Source organism: Phyllobates terribilis, unplaced genomic scaffold (assembly GCF_046119375.1).
Source record: "Phyllobates terribilis strain yellow unplaced genomic scaffold, ASM4611937v1 Scaffold_1__5_contigs__length_1240528914, whole genome shotgun sequence".
NCBI lineage: Eukaryota > Metazoa > Chordata > Amphibia > Anura > Dendrobatidae > Phyllobates > Phyllobates terribilis.
Genome location: NW_027362761.1, coordinates 1044580970 through 1044601358, shown reverse-complemented (window position 1 = coordinate 1044601358; position 20389 = coordinate 1044580970). Strand labels below are relative to the sequence as shown.

The following is a 20389-nucleotide window of genomic DNA, read 5'->3' as shown; positions in this document are numbered from 1 at the left end:
TAAACTCTAAAAGTTGAGTAACATTTATTTTTTTTTGTATTCATTAGAGTCCTTGCCGGAAAACGGGTCAAATGGAGTTCAAAGTTTCGTCTTTTGGATGTTGTTTGCTTCCAAAAAGTGATGCGTATGCTGGGCCTATGCGTTATTGGGGCATATTGATGGCACACAATGAGGTTCAGACTATCACAGCCAATCTGTATACAAAGAAATTTTTAACACTCACTTTTACATAGAGTACGTCTCTGTCATTTAATTTACTTAGCCGTTACTTATTAATAAGAGTGGACCCCACAAAAAAAGACTTGGGGTCCCCCCTATTTTTAATAACCAACAAAGGCTAGGCAGACAGCTGCGGGCTGATATTAATAGGCTAGAAAAGGGCCATGGATATTTTTCCCCCTCTCAGACTAAGAACATTATCCCTTAGCCGCCCCAGAAATGGCACATCCATCAGATGCTTAGCTTCCTCTGTTCCCAATTGCCCTGGTAAGGTGGCAAGTGGAGTAATAGTTGTTGGGTTGATGTCAGCTGTTTTATGGCTGCTGACATCAAGCCCAGGGGTTAGAAATGGAGAGGCGTCTATAAGACACCCCTATTACTAACTCCATAGTCAAATTCAATAAACACACAGAGTAAAGTCCTATATTTGAAATAAAAGTCCCCCCCCGCCTCCCTCTTTTACCCTTTTATTATTGTAAAATGCAAAATAATAAAACGCCATATTTCTCACCTGTCCGGTGATGATCCATTTGTCCTGCGACAGGTTCAACTCTGCTACATCTAGATGTGTTACTTAACTGTGGCATGAGGTGACCGTTCAGCCTGGCATCCAGAAGAGACACTGAGCTGCGTGTGATAGTGCAGCATCAGTGCCTCGCGGTGACTTGAATAAGGTGAGTGGAGTTCATAGCCGATGAACTCCATTCACCCCACTGATGTCAGCGCTATCGGCGCAAGAAAAAAATCCCAGATGAACACCGATTCATTGACTAATATTAGTCAGTACAATCTTTTTTTTTTTTTTTTTTTATCGGATTGCACTCAACCATTTTCAACACAGATGAGTATGAGCCTATAATCTCCACATCACCTTGACCATTTGGGATAACGAAAAATTTGAGAGAATGGAATGTTTTCAAAGATATTAATTCAAGCTAAAATGTTTTCAATTTTCTTTTTTATTCTTTTTCTCGTTTTTATAAATATGACCTTATATCTGAATAAACAGCCCCTGGCTAGTTCTGATTTTTGTTTGAGAGTCGGATCGCCCTGCTTCTGACAACTCGATGTTTACCTAAAATGAGGCCGTCTGTAAAGTGATGTCTTGCATATAAAGTAGTGTCTATTGTAATGTGTATTGACCGTTCCTTTAATTGGACGATAGTCACTGTCATGTAGAAGTTTCCATAATGGCATCTCAGTTAAATGAATCTGTAGTAACTTTCGATCTAGGACTTCTTTTTACCATGATCTGAAAATATATTAAAGGGAGCCTGTCAGCACAAAATGACTGTTCAAACCAAGCATAGCCTAACTGTACAATGCACTGTCCCACCTACCGTACTTGTTTTGCATCTTTCTCCACCCCCTCTTGATTGACAGTTCTGGTGTTACCGAAGCCAATGGAGAGCGAAGATGGAGGGGAAAAAACAAGTAGGTGTGAAGGTGCCTTGAACTGTACGGCTGTGCCAAGGGTGCAGTGAGCAGCTGTGCTTGGTTTGTACAGTCCAGTTTGTGCTGACACTCCTTCTAAACTGGTGCAACTATAAAGAGCATCTTTTTTCCTTGGTATAGTAGGTATGACAGGATAGGTCTACGAATCGACCATAGTACTTGTAATGTTTGATAGTAACAATGTACTTTTGAACGAGCCAGAATAGATACATTTTCTTTTACTTTCTTCCTGGAAGTGTTGCTGTATAAATGACGCCATGCGGTTTTATTTTTATACAAGATTTCCAGGTTGTCATTTGTGCTTGCTTCTGAATGACAGCTGCCTGACATTATATATACTTTTTTTAAATTTTTCTTCACACATTAGTTTTTAACATATTTTAACATTGATCTGGTATATATAGGGTTAATTTCTGTGTCTGGATTATATTGTAGTTGTTAGAATTGTTTCCGTTTTTTGCCATTTGTAGAACAATGACCAGTTCTCTACAGTCAATAAGGCTTTGTCATTTTCCTACTTTCATGTGGCTAACGTCTGATACGGTTCTATTTATTACCACAGTGGTTTTTATTACATTTTTATTTTCCTCTTCTCCAGTAAATGGAGCACATGACATCCCCTCTAGCCTGTCCTGTGAGGCTCGATCAGCTGAGACAATCACAATGAATAACAGACCTGACTCCTGATCTGTATCTGCCCACTGCCGCTAATAGCCTCTTCTGTAATTGACCTGCCACTATTGCTGCAGGTGCCGGCACAAAATCATCACCGAGAAGCAGTTATTGATTATGCCACCATTCGCTGACTTGTCTCATTTAATATACTCACACTTTCCAGTGTCTTACAATGACTTTTCCTTGTGTTGGCTTCCTCAGATATAACCAGTTTATGCTTTCAAGCTGAACTGGTTTCATTTATTTCTTGTTTTGTTTTTAGTTTTCTATACAAAACATGTGACATCATATTTGTCACCAACCTTGACAGATATATAAAATGTTCTTTGATCCCCAAATAAATAAGTGATTGTCAGTAGGTGATATTTCTCCACTCAAAATATTTGATATAGTTTGGGAACAATTGATGCTGTTTGGTAGCAACATCTGTCTTTAGGTCAGGTCTCCTTAGAAATTAACTGCGGGCAAGACCTCACATGCCATAAGTCACTATGAAGTCTCAGTGGTGGTCAGTGAAGGGAAGCGACTGAGCTTCAGAGTCACCACAATCTGACATCAGCCAATGGTGGTCAGTGAAGGGAAGCGACTGAGCTTCAGAGTCACCACAATCTGACATCAGCCAATGGTGGTCAGTGAAGGGAAGCGACTGAGCTTCAGAGTCACCACAATCTGACATCAGCCAATGGTGGTCAGTGAAGGGAAGCGACTGAGCTTCAGAGTCACCACAATCTGACATCAGCCAATGGTGGTCAGTGAAGGGAAGCGACTGAGCTTCAGAGTCACCACAATCTGACATCAGCCAAAGACCCACAATGTAAAATATACATACACTTCATCTGTATCGCTTTAATTCAGGCAAATTTCTGCCCTACATAACTTGAGGAACCATTTTACATAGCTTCAGCTTTAAAGTTTAGTCTGAATGTAATGTGGCAATTCAGTGCAAACTTAGTCTTCATGTAAATCTGTGACAGACGTACCCACCTTTTGTTGCGTACACTAATCAATAGGTCCATCAGATACCTATCACATAGTATTGTGTTATTCTCGTAATATGGTGTCTAACCGTGGTCTAGAGAATTGTGCTTTGCAGCGGTGTCTTAAATGGAGCTGAGGTGCACATACAATGAGTGGAGTAGAAGGAGAGTAGGGGGCTGTTGGAAATAGGCGACTAACTCTGCTCACCTATTTCAGACAGTCCCATAGACAATTTATAGAGCAGAGGTCAAGGAAGGGCTGCAAAGCTGATTGCCTGGTTCTAGACTCCGAGGTGTGTGTGGGGGGGGGGGTTCCAGCGGTCAATAAGTTATCCCCTATTTTGTTATTTTGGAAATAACCTTGCAAATGTCCCTATTTATTATATTGATGCCTGGATTTTATACAACAAGCACATTTTACCTTTTGTGACCCCACTTTCTCATAGATTGTGAGCAGGGCCGTCGCTCCTCTTGGTATCTGGGTTATGTGTATCTCTTTAATGTCTTTGTACATGTTCCCTCTGACTTGTAAAGTGCTGCGGAATATGTTGGCGGTATAGAAAGAAAAATATATTTAATAGCATTATAGTAAGGGAAAAATGACTGGTATCAGAGTGAGACTTCATGCTATATTAAGGATTATATGGAGGCACACGCATGATTTTTGAACTTATTCCATATGTATCTGAAGAAAAGGTGTAATATACATTTCATATTATATGTATTCTTCATTACAGTATTATTGTCTCCTAGAAGCATTGCTTTTAGAGCAGAATACAGCGCCACACAAAGTGCTGTACATAATAGTGTGCTGCCATACTGGGTCCATACACGTGCCCGCAGAGCGGACAGCCCTCACACCAATGTATGTTTCATGTCTGCAAAAAAAACCAAAAAACTATATGATCACTAATGTCTTTGGGGTGTAGAAGTACTTCAGCATTTGAATATTTAGGGTATATTCACACATCTTTTTGTGGGTAGAAAAAACTGCAAAAATGCAGAGTGGTGGCAGAAATAACTTTGTAAACTGTGTATTATTGTCCTGTATTTATATGTGCATTAACGTGTGTTTTTTACTTGCATTTTTCACCCATTTATTTGAATAGTGAAATGCACTGCAACAACAATGAAAGAATTAATATGCTGCATCAAATCAATGTGTTTTTTTTTTTTTTTGCAAAAGAAATCAGCAAAAACGCCACACATTTGCATTGTTAAATATCATCAACCTTCCAAAATGCAATACTTTGATGATTTAAAATAAATGCAGGTTATAAAAGTCAAACTGTGGCACAATGTGTATTGGAGACGTTGGGGATGGATATCCGTAGTGACGACTTTGCTGCCTACGCTCCTCATTGGTACCATCAGGCACCTTGCCCTGTAGATTAAGCTGGCAGACCACATATGGCTGTATGGTATGGAGTCGCACAGTTCACACAATGCATGCTGATTCTGTTTATTTTACTTTCAGATATGTCTGACACCACAAGTGATACATCAGCTAATGATGCAACATTACCCGATCCTGACGATGTTGTTTCTGACCCTGAGGTCTGTTATTAAGATAAATCTAACCTAGAGATTATTAGCCATCTTTATAAGGCAATATATCACTGGCTGGATGACAGGGATAATTCATCCCCCTAAGCCTGCGGGTGCAGTGCCACCATTTGTGTCATTCTTGTCAATGCTCTTGAATGACAGCAATGATGGGAACTGCAATCCCTTCAGGTGACTTGGCGATCTGTATCCAGAATCATTCATATATAGCATTTTCCAGATCAAATGTGATTTATTATTATTTTTTTATATAGAAGCTAAGTACCGTATGTTCACATCAATTGATTTCAGATTTTCTAAGGCTCTGTTCAGACTTCTTTCATCTTGCTTTGGGGTTATGTAGCGGCACACATGCACGTTGTTTCCATAGACTCTCATTTACCCAGCATATACCTAGAAAGTATTCTTTTGGGCTACTTTTTTTTTTTTTATCCAATCTTTAGAAAAGTGTAATCTGCACAGCTCCCTACTCAGTAGTGACATGGAAAGAAAAAACACATGAATTTTCATTTATTTGGGCCTTTTTAAGACATCAGTAGAAAACAGACAGCACACAGTCATATTGCAGTTTATAAGGTACTGTTCACACAACCAATTTTTTGCATGAACTGATGGCTGGCGTGAGAAACATGTCCTACACTAATCTATCTAGCGGACTGAACTCTCGCCCATACAGGTGATGCCATCAGTGTGGTGGTCCGCTTCTCCTATAGTTGCTTGGAGACACTTGAGAAACCCCTCCTGGATCTCTTTGTAACATGTGCAAAATCCCCATGACACACAGATGGTAAAATACAGCCACATGGAGCACTATTGGATAGAAAGAACAGCCAACACACAGGTGAAAAATGGTCCCTTGTGGGGTTTTCTTTACTTATTTGTGGATGTAAAACTGCCACACGTGAATAAGGAAAGGAGAGATTTAGAACTGCATATCCTGAGCCTTTATTTCCAGGTATTGTGCATCACAGACTTTCAGCCACAGTTTATGTATTTTTTACACTGATGCATAATTGTGTGATGCCGCATTTTCAGCAGTTGTCCAGTTTGAGAAAATATGGCTGTAATTTTTTATTTCAGCAGCAGAATGGAAGGAAGGGAGACACAGACATTACTAGTGGGTAGGCGGAGCCCACACAGGATAGAACACCTCAGATTACAAAAAAGTGTTGACCGGCCCCTCCAGCTTGGGCTCCTCCTACTCCAGCTCTCCAGTCTAAAATTTGAGGTCGCAGAGGATAGTCGCTGCTGGAGCAGCTCCTCAGAAAATTTTTTTTTATTATTTTTATCGGACAGAGACTTGGACCCCCCGTGGTCTAGAGGTCTCAGGGGTCTCAGCGCTGCTGGACCCCCACCCCTCCCCTGGCGGATCTGCATACCCTTTATGGTGGTCCCTGCAGAACCCTGCCGGCCCCGGGGGATGAGGGACGCTTCCCGGAGGAGACGCAAACCGCGCCATTGGGGTCCCTGCGCGCTCCGTCCTGGGGGGAAGCTAAGGGCCACAGCGCCACAAATCCCTGGGGGTCCCTGTGGCGCTCAGCTGGGTGAGTACTCAGCATTTGTAAATGTGTTTGAGTGCTTCAGCGGCTGCTGCGGCGGCCGCTGTTACATGTACCGTTGGTGACTGTGTGTTTTTCGTCCGCAGGTGGATCCCTGCAGGACATGTGAAGCGGGGCAGGAGCGGAGAGCGGAGGAGTCGCGCGCCTTTTTGAATGCCGGCGGGGGGCGTGGCTTCGCGCCTTCCCGGTCTTTTCGCGGGCAGGTAGCGCTCTGAGCGCGCGCTTTCTCCTGTCCCTCCCCTTCCGGCTTCTCTCTTCACTGCGCGGCGGCCATTTCTGACGGCCTCCTCCGGCTCCTCACTCTCCTCTCCTCCCGTCAGAACCGAAGGAACGCTGCACCGCGGCCAGCTGGGTGAGTCGCTTCTGCCTGTCAGGGCAGAAGCTTAACCTCCTCACCCCCACAGCACAGGGCACCTTTCTGCGGCACAATTAGGTGGCAGACTGCGCTGCCCTGCAGCTGCTACCTCATATAGAGGTTTTTTTGTCTGGGACTTTCACACCTCTTTCATTTAGCAGAGGTTGTGGGGAGTCTGCTGCATTAACCCCCTGGTAGGCGGTTAATCCTTAATTGGGGGACAGTTGGGGTAGCTCTCCCTGTAAGAGCCTTAACCCTTCAGCGTTCGTTTCTTTCCTTTTAGAAGCCACACTGTCCTAGTTACTGACAGGCTTAAGCCTGCTATATACTGTGTGAGGGCATGTCAGATCAGGGTCCAGGAGGCACGGTCCGTCTCCCAGGTCCGCTACAGGATCAGTCTCGCGTATCTGACTCGCAGGAGTCCTCGACGGCGTCAAGTGCAGCGCAGGTCGGGGGACTCAGTGATGTTAAAATGGAGGCTCTCACTCGTTCTATTGATAGCCTGTCTGACCTTCTAGGTCATTGGGTGTCAGCTAGATCCCAACTGTCTTCTCATGGCAGGAAGTGCCACAGGCCGGTACTGTCCTCCCCGCGCAGCGACTCGGAGATCTCTGATATGGAGGGTTCCCCTTCAAGCTCTGCTGGGGAGATGTCCGATTCGGATAAAGAGGATCGGCAGGGGCGCTCTGCCTCTCTTTTGGGCCGTGTGGATGCTTTTATTGGAGCTATGAGGGAGGCGTTACAGTTACCGGAGGAGGTAGCTAGACGCCCTGGTAAGTCGGCCCGGCTTTTTCAGGAGTCGCATAGGTCGCGGTCAACGTTACCATCTCTGGATGAATTTGATGGGGCGGTGGAGAAGGAACGCCTGTGTCCAGATAAGCGTTTTCAGGGGACACGGTTTTTTGAGGCACTGTATCCGTGTTCTACGGAGTCGATTGCTAATTGGATTCCTTCTCCTGAAGTGGATGTCCCTTAATCCCAGCTTAGCAAATCTTCATTACTTCCTGTTAAAGGGAAGGCGAGTCTGCAGGATCCGCTGGACAGAAAAACGGAGATGGCGGCTAAATCCATCTACGAGGCCGCGGGTCATGGATTCAGAGCGGCTTTAGGAGCCATGTGTGCTGGTGAAGCTTCCCTGAGGTGGTTGGACCGCCTACGGACGGCGTGGCAAGATGGATCCCCGCTATCCGAGGTAGAAGGGCTTTTCAAGTTGTTGGAAGAGGCAGCGCGATATGGCAGAGATGCAGTTCTGGATACTACGTCACTGCTGTCCAGGGCGCAATCCTCGGCTGTCAGTCAGAAGAGCACTGTGGCTTAAGCAGTGGACCGGAGACGCGGTTTCCAAGCAAGGTTTGCTGTGTTTAGCTTACAAGGGTGGTCAGCTGTTTGGGTCTGACCTCACGGAACTGATTGCGAAGGCCAAGGCAAAAGAAACGGCTTTACCGCAGCGTAGAGCTGTGGCTTCTGCGTCTGGCAAGTCTAGTGACGGTAGTAGTCGGCGGCCCTTTCGGCCCAGGGGACGGTTTGGTCAGCCCTCTTGGGGATCGGGTCGTCCCTCGTTTTCGGGAAAAAAGATCTCTCAGAAATCCCACACTCCCTGGAAACAGAACTTCCGTCAAGACAAACTGGAAGCTGACAAAAAGCCCGCTAAGGCGGACTGACGCCAGGGTTTCACTCGAGGGTCCTCGAGTGGGGGTGTCGCCTGCTCCAGTTCGAGTTGACTTGGGCGTCCCACGTTTCAGACGCCTGGGTGACGCGGGTTGTGTCGGCAGGCTATTTCATAGTTTCTTTCTCGACCCCCGGACAGATTTTGCCAATCTCGCATTCCGTCAGAGCCCGAGCTAGCTACCGCTCTACGGCGGGAGGTCGATTCCCTTCTGCAGAATGGTGTGGTGGTGCCGGTTCCGCCGGAGGATTGGGGAAGGGGGTTTTACTCCAACCTCTTTGTGGTCCCCAAAAAGGAGGACAAATTTCGCCCCATTCTGGATCTCAAAAAATTGAATCTGCATGTCCGGACCCGGAAATTTCGCATGGAGTCGCTTCGCTCAGTTGTGGCGGCTCTATCGCAGAACAATTTTTTAGTGTCAATCGACATTCGCGACGCTTATTTGCATATTCCCATCGGAAGGGCTCACCAGCGCTTCCTACGTTTTGCCATAGGTCAGGACCATTACCAGTTTGTGGCCCTGCCATTCGGGTTGGCATCAGCGCCCAGAGTTTTTACAAAAATTCTGGCGCCTCTCATGGCGATCCTTCGAAGGCAGGGGGTGACAATTCTTCCCTATCTAGACGACCTTTTGATTGTGGCGTCCACAGAGGAGGAGGCGGTGAGGGCTCGCAATCTATCCCTTCAGCTCCTGGAGGACTTCGGATGGCTAGTCAATTGGAAGAAGTCATCTCTGGAACCGTCGCAGTCAATCCTGTTTTTGGGGATGCACTTTGACACGGTACGGGCAGTGGTGTCCTTGCCTCCGGACAAGCAAGCAAGTCTTCGTCAACATGTACAGGTTATGAAGTCTTCGACAGCAATGTCCCTTCGAAGGTGTATGCGCCTTCTGGGTTTGATGGTGGCGTCAATGGAAGCGGTCCCGTTTGCTCAATTTCATTCCAGGGGTCTCCAAATGCTCATTCTGACCCGTTGGGATCGATCGCAGGCTTCGCTGGATCGCAGTGTCATCATCTCCCACAGGGTGCGAGAGTCTCTAGGATGGTGGTTACATCCAGAAGCGTTATCCCAGGGAAAGTCCTTCCTCCTTCCGCGGTGGTCGGTCATAACCACCGATGCCAGTCTGACGGGCTGGGGGGGGGGGTCTGGAACGATCTCTGGGTTCAGGGAGTATGGTCGTCAGAAGAGTCTGTCCTGCCGATCAACCTCCTGGAGTTGAGGGCGATTTTCCTTTGCCTCCAACACTGGACGGTCCCTTTAAGCGGTCTGCCAGTCCGAGTGCAGACAGACAACGCGACGGCGGCCGCGTATATCAACCATCAAGGTGGGACGAGGAGCTCCAGGCTCATGATGGAGGTCTCTCGGATCATGGTATGGGCCGAAGCCAGGGTTCCAGCCATCTCCGCGATTCACATCCCAGGAGTCCAGAATATCACGGCGGACTTCCTCAGTCGCGAGAAGGTGGATCCCGGAGAATGGAGTCTTCATCCGGAAGTTTTTGCACTACTGTGCTCCCGTTGGGGAACTCCCCAAGTGGATTTGATGGCATCCAGGTTCAACGCCAGGTTACCGACGTTCATGTCCAGGTACAAGGACCCGGAGGCTGTGGCGGTGGATGCTCTAGTGGCTCCGTGGGACCAATTCGAGCTGATCTATGTGTTTCCGCCGATATCCTTACTTCCTCTGGTGTTACGTCGGATCAAACTGGAGAGAGTCTCGGCTATGTTGGTGGCCCCAGATTGGCCAAGGAGGACGTGGTTCTCAACGCTGGTGTCGCTTCTGGCAGTGCCTCCGCTTCCACTTCCACTTCGTCCGGACCTGTTAACCCAGGGGCCCATTCGTCATCCGGACCTGAAGTCTCTGCGTTTGACGGCGTGGCTCTTGAGACCGAAATCTTGACCCGTCAAGGATTTTCAGCCGAAGTCATTGCCACTCTGCGAGCGGCCAGAGGTCCTGCTACCACTAGGATTTATCACAAGACTTGGGAAGCCTTCTTCTCGTGGTGTTCCGGTTCTTCAAGGAACCCGAGGATTTTTTCCATTCCCAATTTGTTGGCCTTTTTGCAGTATGGGCTGGACAAGGGTTTGGCAGTTAGCACCCTGAAGGGTCAGGTTTCCGCTCTATCCTTGCTGTTTCGGAAGGCTATCGCCTCGCGTAGGGACGTACGTTCCTTTTTTCGCGGGGTAATCCGTCAATTTCCGCCGCGGAAGGCACTTGTGACTCCTTGGCGGCTCAATCTTGTCTTGGAGGCTCTTCAACATGGGCCTTTTGAGCCTATGGACTCTGTTAGCCTTTCATTGCTTTCCTTGAAGGTTGCCTTCCTGGTGGCGGTCACCTCTTTGAGAAGGGTTTCGGAGTTGGCAGCTCTTTCTTGCTCGCCTCCTTTTCTGGAGTTTCACCCGGATCGTGTAGTGCTTCGCACACGGGGCGACTTTCTACCTAAGGTGGTGTCACAATTTCATGTTAACCAGGATATTGTGTTGCCCTCGCTCTGTCCAGAGCCGAGGAATGCAAAGGAACGGGCCTTGCACACTTTGGATTTGGTGCGGGCGTTAAAGTTCTATTTGTCTATTACTCAAGGTTTTCGGAAGTCGGACTCACTTTTTGTGATTCCAGCAGGTCGTCGTCATGGTCAACGAGCTTCCGATTTAAGGGCGAGCCTTGCCCAATTAAGATTCCAGCTCACTCCACGAGAGCTGTGGGTTCATCGTGGGCTTTTCATCAAGGGGCCTCGGCAGCTCAACTCTGCCGGGCGGCTACCTGGCGCTCCGTCCACACTTTTACAAAAGTTTTATAAGGTGGACGTCAGTGCTTCCGCGGATGCGGCCTTAGGACGTAGGGTCCTGCAGGCGGCTGTAGTTTAGGTTATCTCCTTAACTTGTGTTTAGCGCTGGTTGCGCATTTATCTAAGTTGTTGGGAATCTGCCTTTGTTGTTTTTTCCCACCCTTAATTTCTGGACTGCTTTGGGACGTCCCACTAGTAATGTCTGTGTCTCCCTTCCTTCCATTCTGCTGCTGAAAGACGGATTTTGGTAAGAACTTACCTGTAAAATCCTTTTCAGCGAAGGAAGGAAGGGAGACACAGCTCCCTTCCATGGCAGAAGTGTGTTGTTGTGTTTTCAGATGCGGCGTGACCCTTCTCTGATGGCGGTTATCTGGGCTGAGGTCGGCGCGCTAAGGCTCTGTTCCAGCATTGCCAGCTCATCGCAGTGGTCAGGTCCAGTGAGTAGTACCTGGGACTGTGTGTTTTTTTCTGTTATATGCATAACCTGTCGTCTTGCTTTTTTCTAAGTTTTTCAGAAGGGGTTGTGTTGCTCCGCTGGTGTTAATTGCTCTTCCTTAGCTTGTGTACGGACTGGAGAGCTGGAGTAGGAGGAGCCCAAGCTGGAGGGGCCGGTCAACACTTTTTTGTAATCTGAGGTGTTCTATCCTGTGTGGGCTCCGCCTACCCACTAGTAATGTCTGTGTCTCCCTTCCTTCCTTCGCTGAAAAGGATTTTACAGGTAAGTTCTTACCAAAATCCGTCTGTTTTCGCTTAGGTTTGGTTTCTGCTTATCAAAGTGAGCAAATTGTCCTAGCAGTAAATGTCTCTTAAAGGTGTCCGGCACTCTCTAATCCAAAAATGTACAAGTGCTTCTCACTAAATTAGAATATCATCAAAAAAGTAAATTTATTTCAGTTCTTCAATACAAAAAGTGAAACTCCTATATTACAGAGTCATTACAAACAGCGTGATCTATTTCACGTGTTTATTTCTGTTAATGTTGGTGATTATGGCTTACAGCCAATGAAAACACAAACGTGATTATCTCAGTAAATTAGAATAATTAACAAAAAACACCTGCAAAGGCTTCCTAAGCGTTTAAAAAGGTCCCTTATTCTGTTTCAGTAGGCCCCACAATCATGGGGAAGATTGCTGACTTGACAGATGTCCAGAAGGCAGTCATTGACACACTCCACAAGGAGGCTAAGCCACAAAAGGTCATTGCTAAAGAAGCTGGCTGTTCACAGAGTGCTGTATCCAAGCATATTAATGGAAAGTTGAGTGAAAGTAAAAAGTGTGGTAGAAAAAGGTGCACAAGCAACCGGAATAACTGCAGCCTTGAAAGGATTGTTAAGAAAAGGCCATTCAAAAATTTGGGGGAGATTCAGGAGTGGACTGCTGCTGGAGTCATTGCTTCAAGAGCCACCACACACAGACGTATCCAGGACATTGGCTACAAGTGTCGCATTCCTTGTGTCAAGCCACTCATGACCAATAGACAACGCCAGAAGCGTCTTACCTGGGACAAGGAGAAAAAGACCTGGACCGATGCTCAGTGGTCCAAGGTGTTGTTTTCAGATGGAAGTAAATTTTGCATTTCATTTGGAAATCAAGGTCCCAGAGTCTGGAGGAAGAGCGGAGAGGCCACAATCCAAGCTGCTGGAGGTCTAGTGTGAAGTTTCCACAATCAGTGATGGTTTGTGGAGCCATGTCATCTGCTGGTGTAGGTCCACTGTGTTTTATCAAGACCAAAGTCAGCGCTGCCGTCTACCAGGACATTTTAGAGCATTTCATGCTTCCCTCTGCCGACAAGCTTTTTGGAGATGGAAATTTCATTCTCCAGCCGGACTTGGTGCTTTTGGCAGTGTGGACAGGTGCCAATACCTGGTTTAAAAATAACAGTATCACTGTGCTTGATTGGCCAGCAAACTTGCCTGACCTTAACCCCATAGAGAATCTATGGGGTATTGTCAAGAGGAAAATGAGACACCAGACCCAACAATGCAGATGAGCTGAAGGCTGCTATCAAAGCAACCTGGGCTTCCATAACCCCTCAGCAGTGCCACAGGCTGATCGCCTCCATGCCACGCCACATTGATGCAGTAATTGATGCAAAAGGAGCCCTGATCAAGTATTGAGTGCATTTACTGAACATACATTTCAGTAGGCCAACATTTTGGATTTTAAGAACATTTTTCAAGCTGTTGTTATAAAGTATTCTAATTTACTGAGATAATGACTTTTGTGTTTTCATTGGCTGTAAACCATAATCAACATTTTTTTTTTTTTTTTTTTTTTAAATCAAATGTTTTTTTCATTAATTTCTATAAAGATTTTCACAGAGGTAAATAAAACAACAAACAAACAAAAAAAAACACCAGACAAACATTGGAGAAACACAGTTCTCCACCCCCCAACTTTAAGAAGCATTAAACATGAGTTATTTATACATCTTGGCTCTGCAAAGCCAGCATAATTAGATGAACAAATATTTGAACATAGTAACAATAGTCAATCCAATTACATATAACTTGTGGAAGTACTAATAACATTTTTATTAATTTTCAAAGAATTTTAATTTGAGGCATCATATAAACGTAGCTCAAAGCAAGCCGAAGTGAAATCTCCTCAGTTCCCTAGATGTCAAACCAGAGCCATCAATCCATAGACCCCATATCTTGTCAAATTTAGGGATAGCATATCTTTTTAGGTATATGCCTTTTTCCAAATTTACTAGCCAGTTAACTTTCATAATCATCAACATTAACAGAAATAAACGCTTGAAATAGATCACTGTGTTTGTAATGACTCTATATAATATATGAGTTTCACTTTTTGCATTGAAGAACTGAAATAAATTAACTTTTTGATGATTTTCTAATTTAGTGAGAAGCACTTGTAAGTGTAAAAAGTATAGAACCCTCCTCATCTATTACCAGAAATAATGGCAAAATGTTTACCCTGTTAGGTGAAATATTGAGATCATAAGAGTGTTGGTGTACTTTTATGTGTACACCACCACACAACCACTGTCCAAATAGGATTTGCAAACGCTGACCCTAGCTGACTGTTGTCACGGACCATGCGAATCCTGGGCATCCTGGTGCACGTCCCACAGTGAAGAAAAGGAGGAGACAGCACTTCAACCTTAATCAAACATACTTGTAGTCCATTGTGCCCAGCATGCGATCTTACAGCTTATATTCCAGCCTCTTTCCAGCATGCTGTCACCGATTGGGATCCAAAACTGAGAACAATATTTGATCATCCTTAAAATGGTCCAGTACAATATTATAACTGCCAGTCCTGCTTATCCGGAACAGATGACTGACTGTAATATAGATGTGCGTTTCCCCATTTATTGTTATCTTGGGAATATAAGAATTTATTTTCTGGCAGCTTTAAGCGGTGTCATATTTTATGTTAAATATTTTGTTAAATATTTTCTGTTGTACAGAAAAACCTACCATCTGTAAGTGAAATAAAATCTGTTTCTCCCCATTAACTAGGAAAACCCTGTGTAGAATGCGCACCTAGGAACCTGAGGCCGCTACCTGTCCACGCTCCATTGTGCCTCCTGCAGCCGTTCTATTACTCCTTGTAAATAAACAATGACCCATGAAATGTATCCCTTGTGCCCTCCTAGTTTATTAGCTGTCTGAATGGATACAACGTATCTTGATGATGTACGTCTCTGCTGTGTATGCAAAATAGTGGAAGGAAAAGAATATATTGCATTATTGATGGCAGCTTGTTACTTTTTATTTCAGTGCGTAAAGTCAGTCTACAAGGTGTGTGCAGGACCCCCATGTCCTTTTATGTTCTATTAGTGTTCATTATGGTCAAAGGGCAAGAAAGCCTGAGCTGACATCTAAGATTGTAAAGTTATGTGCTAACTTTTATTTGTAGATGACCTTTTCTGAACTGTCTACTGTTAATCCCATTAAAGAACAGTAAATACAGTTGGCCTCTAAAGGCCCCGTCACACTTAGCGACGCTTCAACGATCCCGACAACGATACCACCTGTCAGGGATCGTTGCTGCGTCGCTATGTGGTCGCTGGTGAGCTGTCAAACAGGCAGGCTCACCAACGATCAGGGGAGCAGCGACATCATGGAAAGAATCTTTCCACGATGTCCTGCTCCTGGTTACCAGCCTGCTGAGCAGGAGCAGGCTGGTAACCATGGTAAACATCGGGTTACTAGGGGCACACGCGCACCTAGTAACCCGTTGTTTATCATGGTTACCACTCTGCTACGGTGAGCGGTTACCGCTCACTTTAGCAGGCTCGTACCTATGATAAACAACTGGTTAGTAGGTGCGCGTGTGCCCCTAGTAACCCGATGTTTATCATGGTTACCAGCCTGATCTTTGCTCCCGCTGGTCACACACAGCAATGTGTGCTGACTAGCAGGAGGGCAGCGACCAAAAAATGGTCCAGGACACTTTGCAGCGATCAGCGACCTCACAGCAGGGGCCTGATTGCTGCAAAGTGTCACACATTACGACATCGCTGGTGAGGTCGCTGTTGTGTCACCAAAACCGTAACACAGGAGCGATCTCGCTAGTTATCTCGCTATGTGAGACGGGGGCTTAATGCCCAAGAGAAGAATAGATTACATTCTATAACCTAGCAAATAAAGATGATGTAAACGTCACGCTATTCCCATCTGCCAAGTGCTTCTAAAGACTAGCAAAATAGCAATTTACTTACAATTTTGCTGCGTTGTCTCCACATCTTTAATTTATTGCTCATTACAAAGGGCACCTACCGCCACTGCTGTCGAGCAGCTTTGTACAGACATATACAGTCCTTAAAAATTATTTTCTAGTGAGCTTGTACTGAGGCTGGCTGGGATTACTACAGCGTGAGTTTGTGCTGAGGCTGGCTGGTATTGCTATAGCGTGAGTTTGTGCTGAGGCTGGCTGGTATTGCTATAGCGTGCGCATGTGCTGATGCTGGCTGCGATTGTTATAGCGTGAGCTTGTGCTGAGGCTGGCTGCGATTGCTATAGCGCGAGCTTGTGCTGAGGCTGGCTGCGATTGCTATAACGTGAGCTTGTGCTGAGGCTGGCTGCGATTGCTATAGCGTGAGCTTGTGCTGAGGCTGGCTGGGATTGCTATAGCGCGAGCTTGTGCTGAGGCTGGCTGCGATTGCTATAGCGTGAGCTTGTTCTGAGGCTGGCTGCGATTGCTATAGCGCGAGCTTGTGCTGAGGCTGGCTGGCATTACTATAGCGTGAGTTTGTGCTGAGGCTGGCTGGTATTGCTATAGCGTGAGTTTGTGCTGAGGCTGGCTGGTATTGCTATAGCGTGCGCATGTGCTGATGCTGGCTGCGATTGTTATAGCGTGAGCTTGTGCTGAGGCTGGCTGCGGTTGCTATAGCGTGAGCTTGTGCTGAGGCTGGCTGCGATTGTTATAGCGTGAGCTTGTGCTGAGGCTGGCTGCGATTGTTATAGCGCGAGCTTGTGCTGAGGCTGGCTGCGATTGCTATAGCGTGAGCTTGTGCTGAGGCTGGCTGCGATTGCTATAGCGTGAGCTTGTGCTGAGGCTGGCTGGCATTGCTATAGCGTGAGCTTGTGCTGAGGCTGGCTGGGATTGCTATAGCGCGAGCTTGTGCTGAGGCAGGCTGGGATTGCTATAGCATGAGCTTGTGCTGAGGCTGGCTGGCATTGCTATAGCGTGAGCTTGTTCTGAGGCTGGCTGCGATTGCTATAACGTGAGCTTGTGCTGAGGCTGGCTGCGATTTGCTATAGCGCGAGCTTGTGCTGAGGCTGGCTGCGATTGCTATAACGTGAGCTTGTGCTGAGGCTGGCTGGGATTGCTATAGCGCGAGCTTGTGCTGAGGCTGGCTGCGATTGCTATAGCGTGAGCTAGTGCTGAGGCCGGCTGCGATTGCTATAACGCGAGCTTGTGCTGAGGCTGGCTGCGAGTGCCTTAGTGTGAGCTTGTGCTGAGGCTGGCTGCGATTGCTATAGCGTGAGCTTGTGCTGAGGCTGGCTGCGATTGCTATAACGCGAGCTTGTGCTGAGGCTGGCTGCGATTTGCTATAGCGTGAGCTTGTGCTGAGGCTGGCTGCGATTGCTATAGCGTGAGCTTGTGCTGAGGCTGGCTGGCATTGCTATAGCGTGAGCTTGTGCTGAGGCTGGCTGGGATTGCTATAGCGCGAGCTTGTGCTGAGGCTGGCTGCGATTGCCTTAGCGTGAGCTTGTGCTGAGGCTGGCTGCGATTGCCTTAGCGTGAGCTTGTGCTGAGGCTGGCTGCGAGTGCCTTAGCGTGAGCTTGTGCTGAGGCTGGCTGCGATTGCTATAGCGCGAGCTTGTGCTGAGGCTGGCTGCGATTGCTATAGCGTGAGCTTGTTCTGAGGCTGGCTGCGATTGCTATAGCGCGAGCTTGTGCTGAGGCTGGCTGGCATTACTATAGCGTGAGTTTGTGCTGAGGCTGGCTGGTATTGCTATAGCGTGAGTTTGTGCTGAGGCTGGCTGGTATTGCTATAGCGTGCGCATGTGCTGATGCTGGCTGCGATTGTTATAGCGTGAGCTTGTGCTGAGGCTGGCTGCGATTGCTATAGCGTGAGCTTGTGCTGAGGCTGGCTGCGATTGTTATAGCGTGAGCTTGTGCTGAGGCTGGCTGCGATTGTTATAGCGCGAGCTTGTGCTGAGGCTGGCTGCGATTGCTATAGCGTGAGCTTGTGCTGAGGCTGGCTGCGATTGCTATAGCGTGAGCTTGTGCTGAGGCTGGCTGGCATTGCTCTAGCGTGAGCTTGTGCTGAGGCTGGCTGGGATTGCTATAGCGCGAGCTTGTGCTGAGGCAGGCTGGGATTGCTATAGCATGAGCTTGTGCTGAGGCTGGCTGGCATTGCTATAGCGTGAGCTTGTTCTGAGGCTGGCTGCGATTGCTATAACGCGAGCTTGTGCTGAGGCTGGCTGCGATTTGCTATAGCGCGAGCTTGTGCTGAGGCTGGCTGCGATTGCTATAACGTGAGCTTGTGCTGAGGCTGGCTGGGATTGCTATAGCGCGAGCTTGTGCTGAGGCTGGCTGCGATTGCTATAGCGTGAGCTAGTGCTGAGGCCGGCTGCGATTGCTATAACGCGAGCTTGTGCTGAGGCTGGCTGCGAGTGCCTTAGTGTGAGCTTGTGCTGAGGCTGGCTGCGATTGCTATAGCGTGAGCTTGTGCTGAGGCTGGCTGCGATTGCTATAACGCGAGCTTGTGCTGAGGCTGGCTGCGATTTGCTATAGCGCGAGCTTGTGCTGAGGCTGGCTGCGATTGCTATAGCTTGAGCTTGTGCTGAGGCTGGCTGGCATTGCTATAGCGTGAGCTTGTGCTGAGGCTGGCTGGGATTGCTATAGCGCGAGCTTGTTCTGAGGCTGGCTGCGATTGCCTTAGCGTGAGCTTGTGCTGAGGCTGGCTGCGATTGCCTTAGCGTGAGCTTGTGCTGAGGCTGGCTGCGAGTGCCTTAGCGTGAGCTTGTGCTGAGGCTGGCTGCGAGTGCCTTAGCGTGAGCTTGTGCTGAGGCTGGCTGCGATTGCTATAGCGTGAGCTTGTGCTGAAGCTGGCTGGGATTGCTATAGCGTGAGCTTGTGCTGAGGCTGGCTGCGATTGCTATAGCGTGAGCTTGTGCGGAGGCCGGCTGGGATTGTTATAGCGTGAGCTTGTGCTGAAGCTGGCTGGGATTGCTATAGCGTGAGCTTGTGCTGAGGCTGGCTGGGATTGCTATAGCGTGAGCTTGTGCTGAGGCTGGCTGGGATTGCTATAGCGTGAGCTTGTGCTGAAGCTGGCTGCGAGTTCCTTAGCGTGAGCTTGTGCTGAGGCTGGCTGCGAGTGCCTTAGCGTGAGCTTGTGGTGAAGCTGGCTGCGATTGCTATAGCGTGAGCTTGTGCTGAGGCCGGCTGGGATTGCTATAGCGCGAGCTTGTGCTGAGGCTGGCTGGGATTGCTATAGCGTGAGCTTGTGCTGAAGCTGGCTGCGAGTGCCTTAGCGTGAGCTTGTGCTGAGGCTGGCTGCGATTGCTATAGTGTGAGCTTGTGCTGAGGCCGGCTGCGATTGCTATAGTGTGAGCTTGTGCTGAGGCTGGTTGCGATTGCTATAGTGTGAGCTTGTGCTGAGGCTGGCTGCGATTGCTATAGTGTGAGCTTGTGCTGAGGCTGGCTGCGATTGCTATAGCGCGAGCTTGTGCTGAGGCTGACTGGCATTACTATAGCGTGAGCTTGTGCTGAGGCCGGCTGGGATTGCTATAGCGCGAGCTCCTGCTGAGGCTGGCTGGCATTACTATAGCGTGAGCTTGTGCTGAGGCCGGCTGGGATTGCTATAGCGCGAGCTTGTGCTGAGGCTGGCTGGGATTGCTATAGTGTGAGCTTGTGCTGAGGCCGGCTGGGATTGCTATAGCGTGAGCTTGTGCTGAGGCCGGCTGGGATTGCTGTAGCGTGAGCTTGTGCTGAGGCTGGCTGGGATTGCTATAGTGTGAGCTTGTGCTGAGGCTGGCTGCGATTGCTATAGTGTGAGCTTGTGCTGAGGCTGGCTGCGATTGCTATAGTGTGAGCTTGTGCTGAGGCTGGCTGCGATTGCTATAGTGTGAGCTTGTGCTGAGGCTGGCTGCGATTGCTATAGTGTGAGCTTGTGCTGAGACTGGCTGCGATTGCTATAGTGTGAGCTTGTGCTGAGGCTGGCTGGGATTGCTATAGCGTGAGCTTGTGCTGAGGCTGGCTGCGATTGCCTTAGTGCGAGCTTGTGCTGAGGCTGGCTGCGATTGCTATAGCGTGAGCTTGTGCTGAGGCTGGCTGCGATTGCCTTAGCGCGAGCTTGTGCTGAGGCTGGCTGGGATTGCTATAGTGTGAGCTTGTGCTGAGGCCGGCTGGGATTGCTATAGCGTGAGCTTGTGCTGAGGCTGGCTGGGATTGCTATAGTGTGAGCTTGTGCTGAGGCTGGCTGCGATTGTTATAGTGTGAGCTTGTGCTGAGGCTGGCTGCGATTGCTATAGTGTGAGCTTGTGCTGAGGCTGGCTGCGATTGCTATAGCGCGAGCTTGTGCTGAGGCTGGCTGGGATTGCTATAGTGTGAGCTTGTGCTGAAGCTGGCTGCGATTGCTATAGCGTGAGCTTGTGCTGAGGCTGGCTGCGATTGCTATAGTGTGAGCTTGTGCTGAGGCTGGCTGGG

The 20389-nt window shown here is 47.9% G+C and overlaps 1 protein-coding gene across 3 annotated transcripts in view; it reads left to right on the top strand.

Annotated features, from left to right (window-relative positions):
* ARFIP1 (ARF interacting protein 1) overlaps nucleotides 1-20389 on the top strand; it is a 182014-nt gene that overhangs the window by 21929 nt on the left and 139696 nt on the right. For 2 of the 3 annotated variants that reach the window (XM_073645296.1, XM_073645306.1), the window contains exon 2: nucleotides 4804-4883. The exons of the other annotated variant lie outside the window; for it this stretch is intronic. In XM_073645296.1, coding sequence (XP_073501397.1) covers nucleotides 4806-4883 — 78 coding nt within the window. In that variant the 5' untranslated portion in view covers nucleotides 4804-4805. The remainder of the gene's footprint in view (nucleotides 1-4803; nucleotides 4884-20389) is intronic. 3 annotated transcript variants of the gene reach the window in all.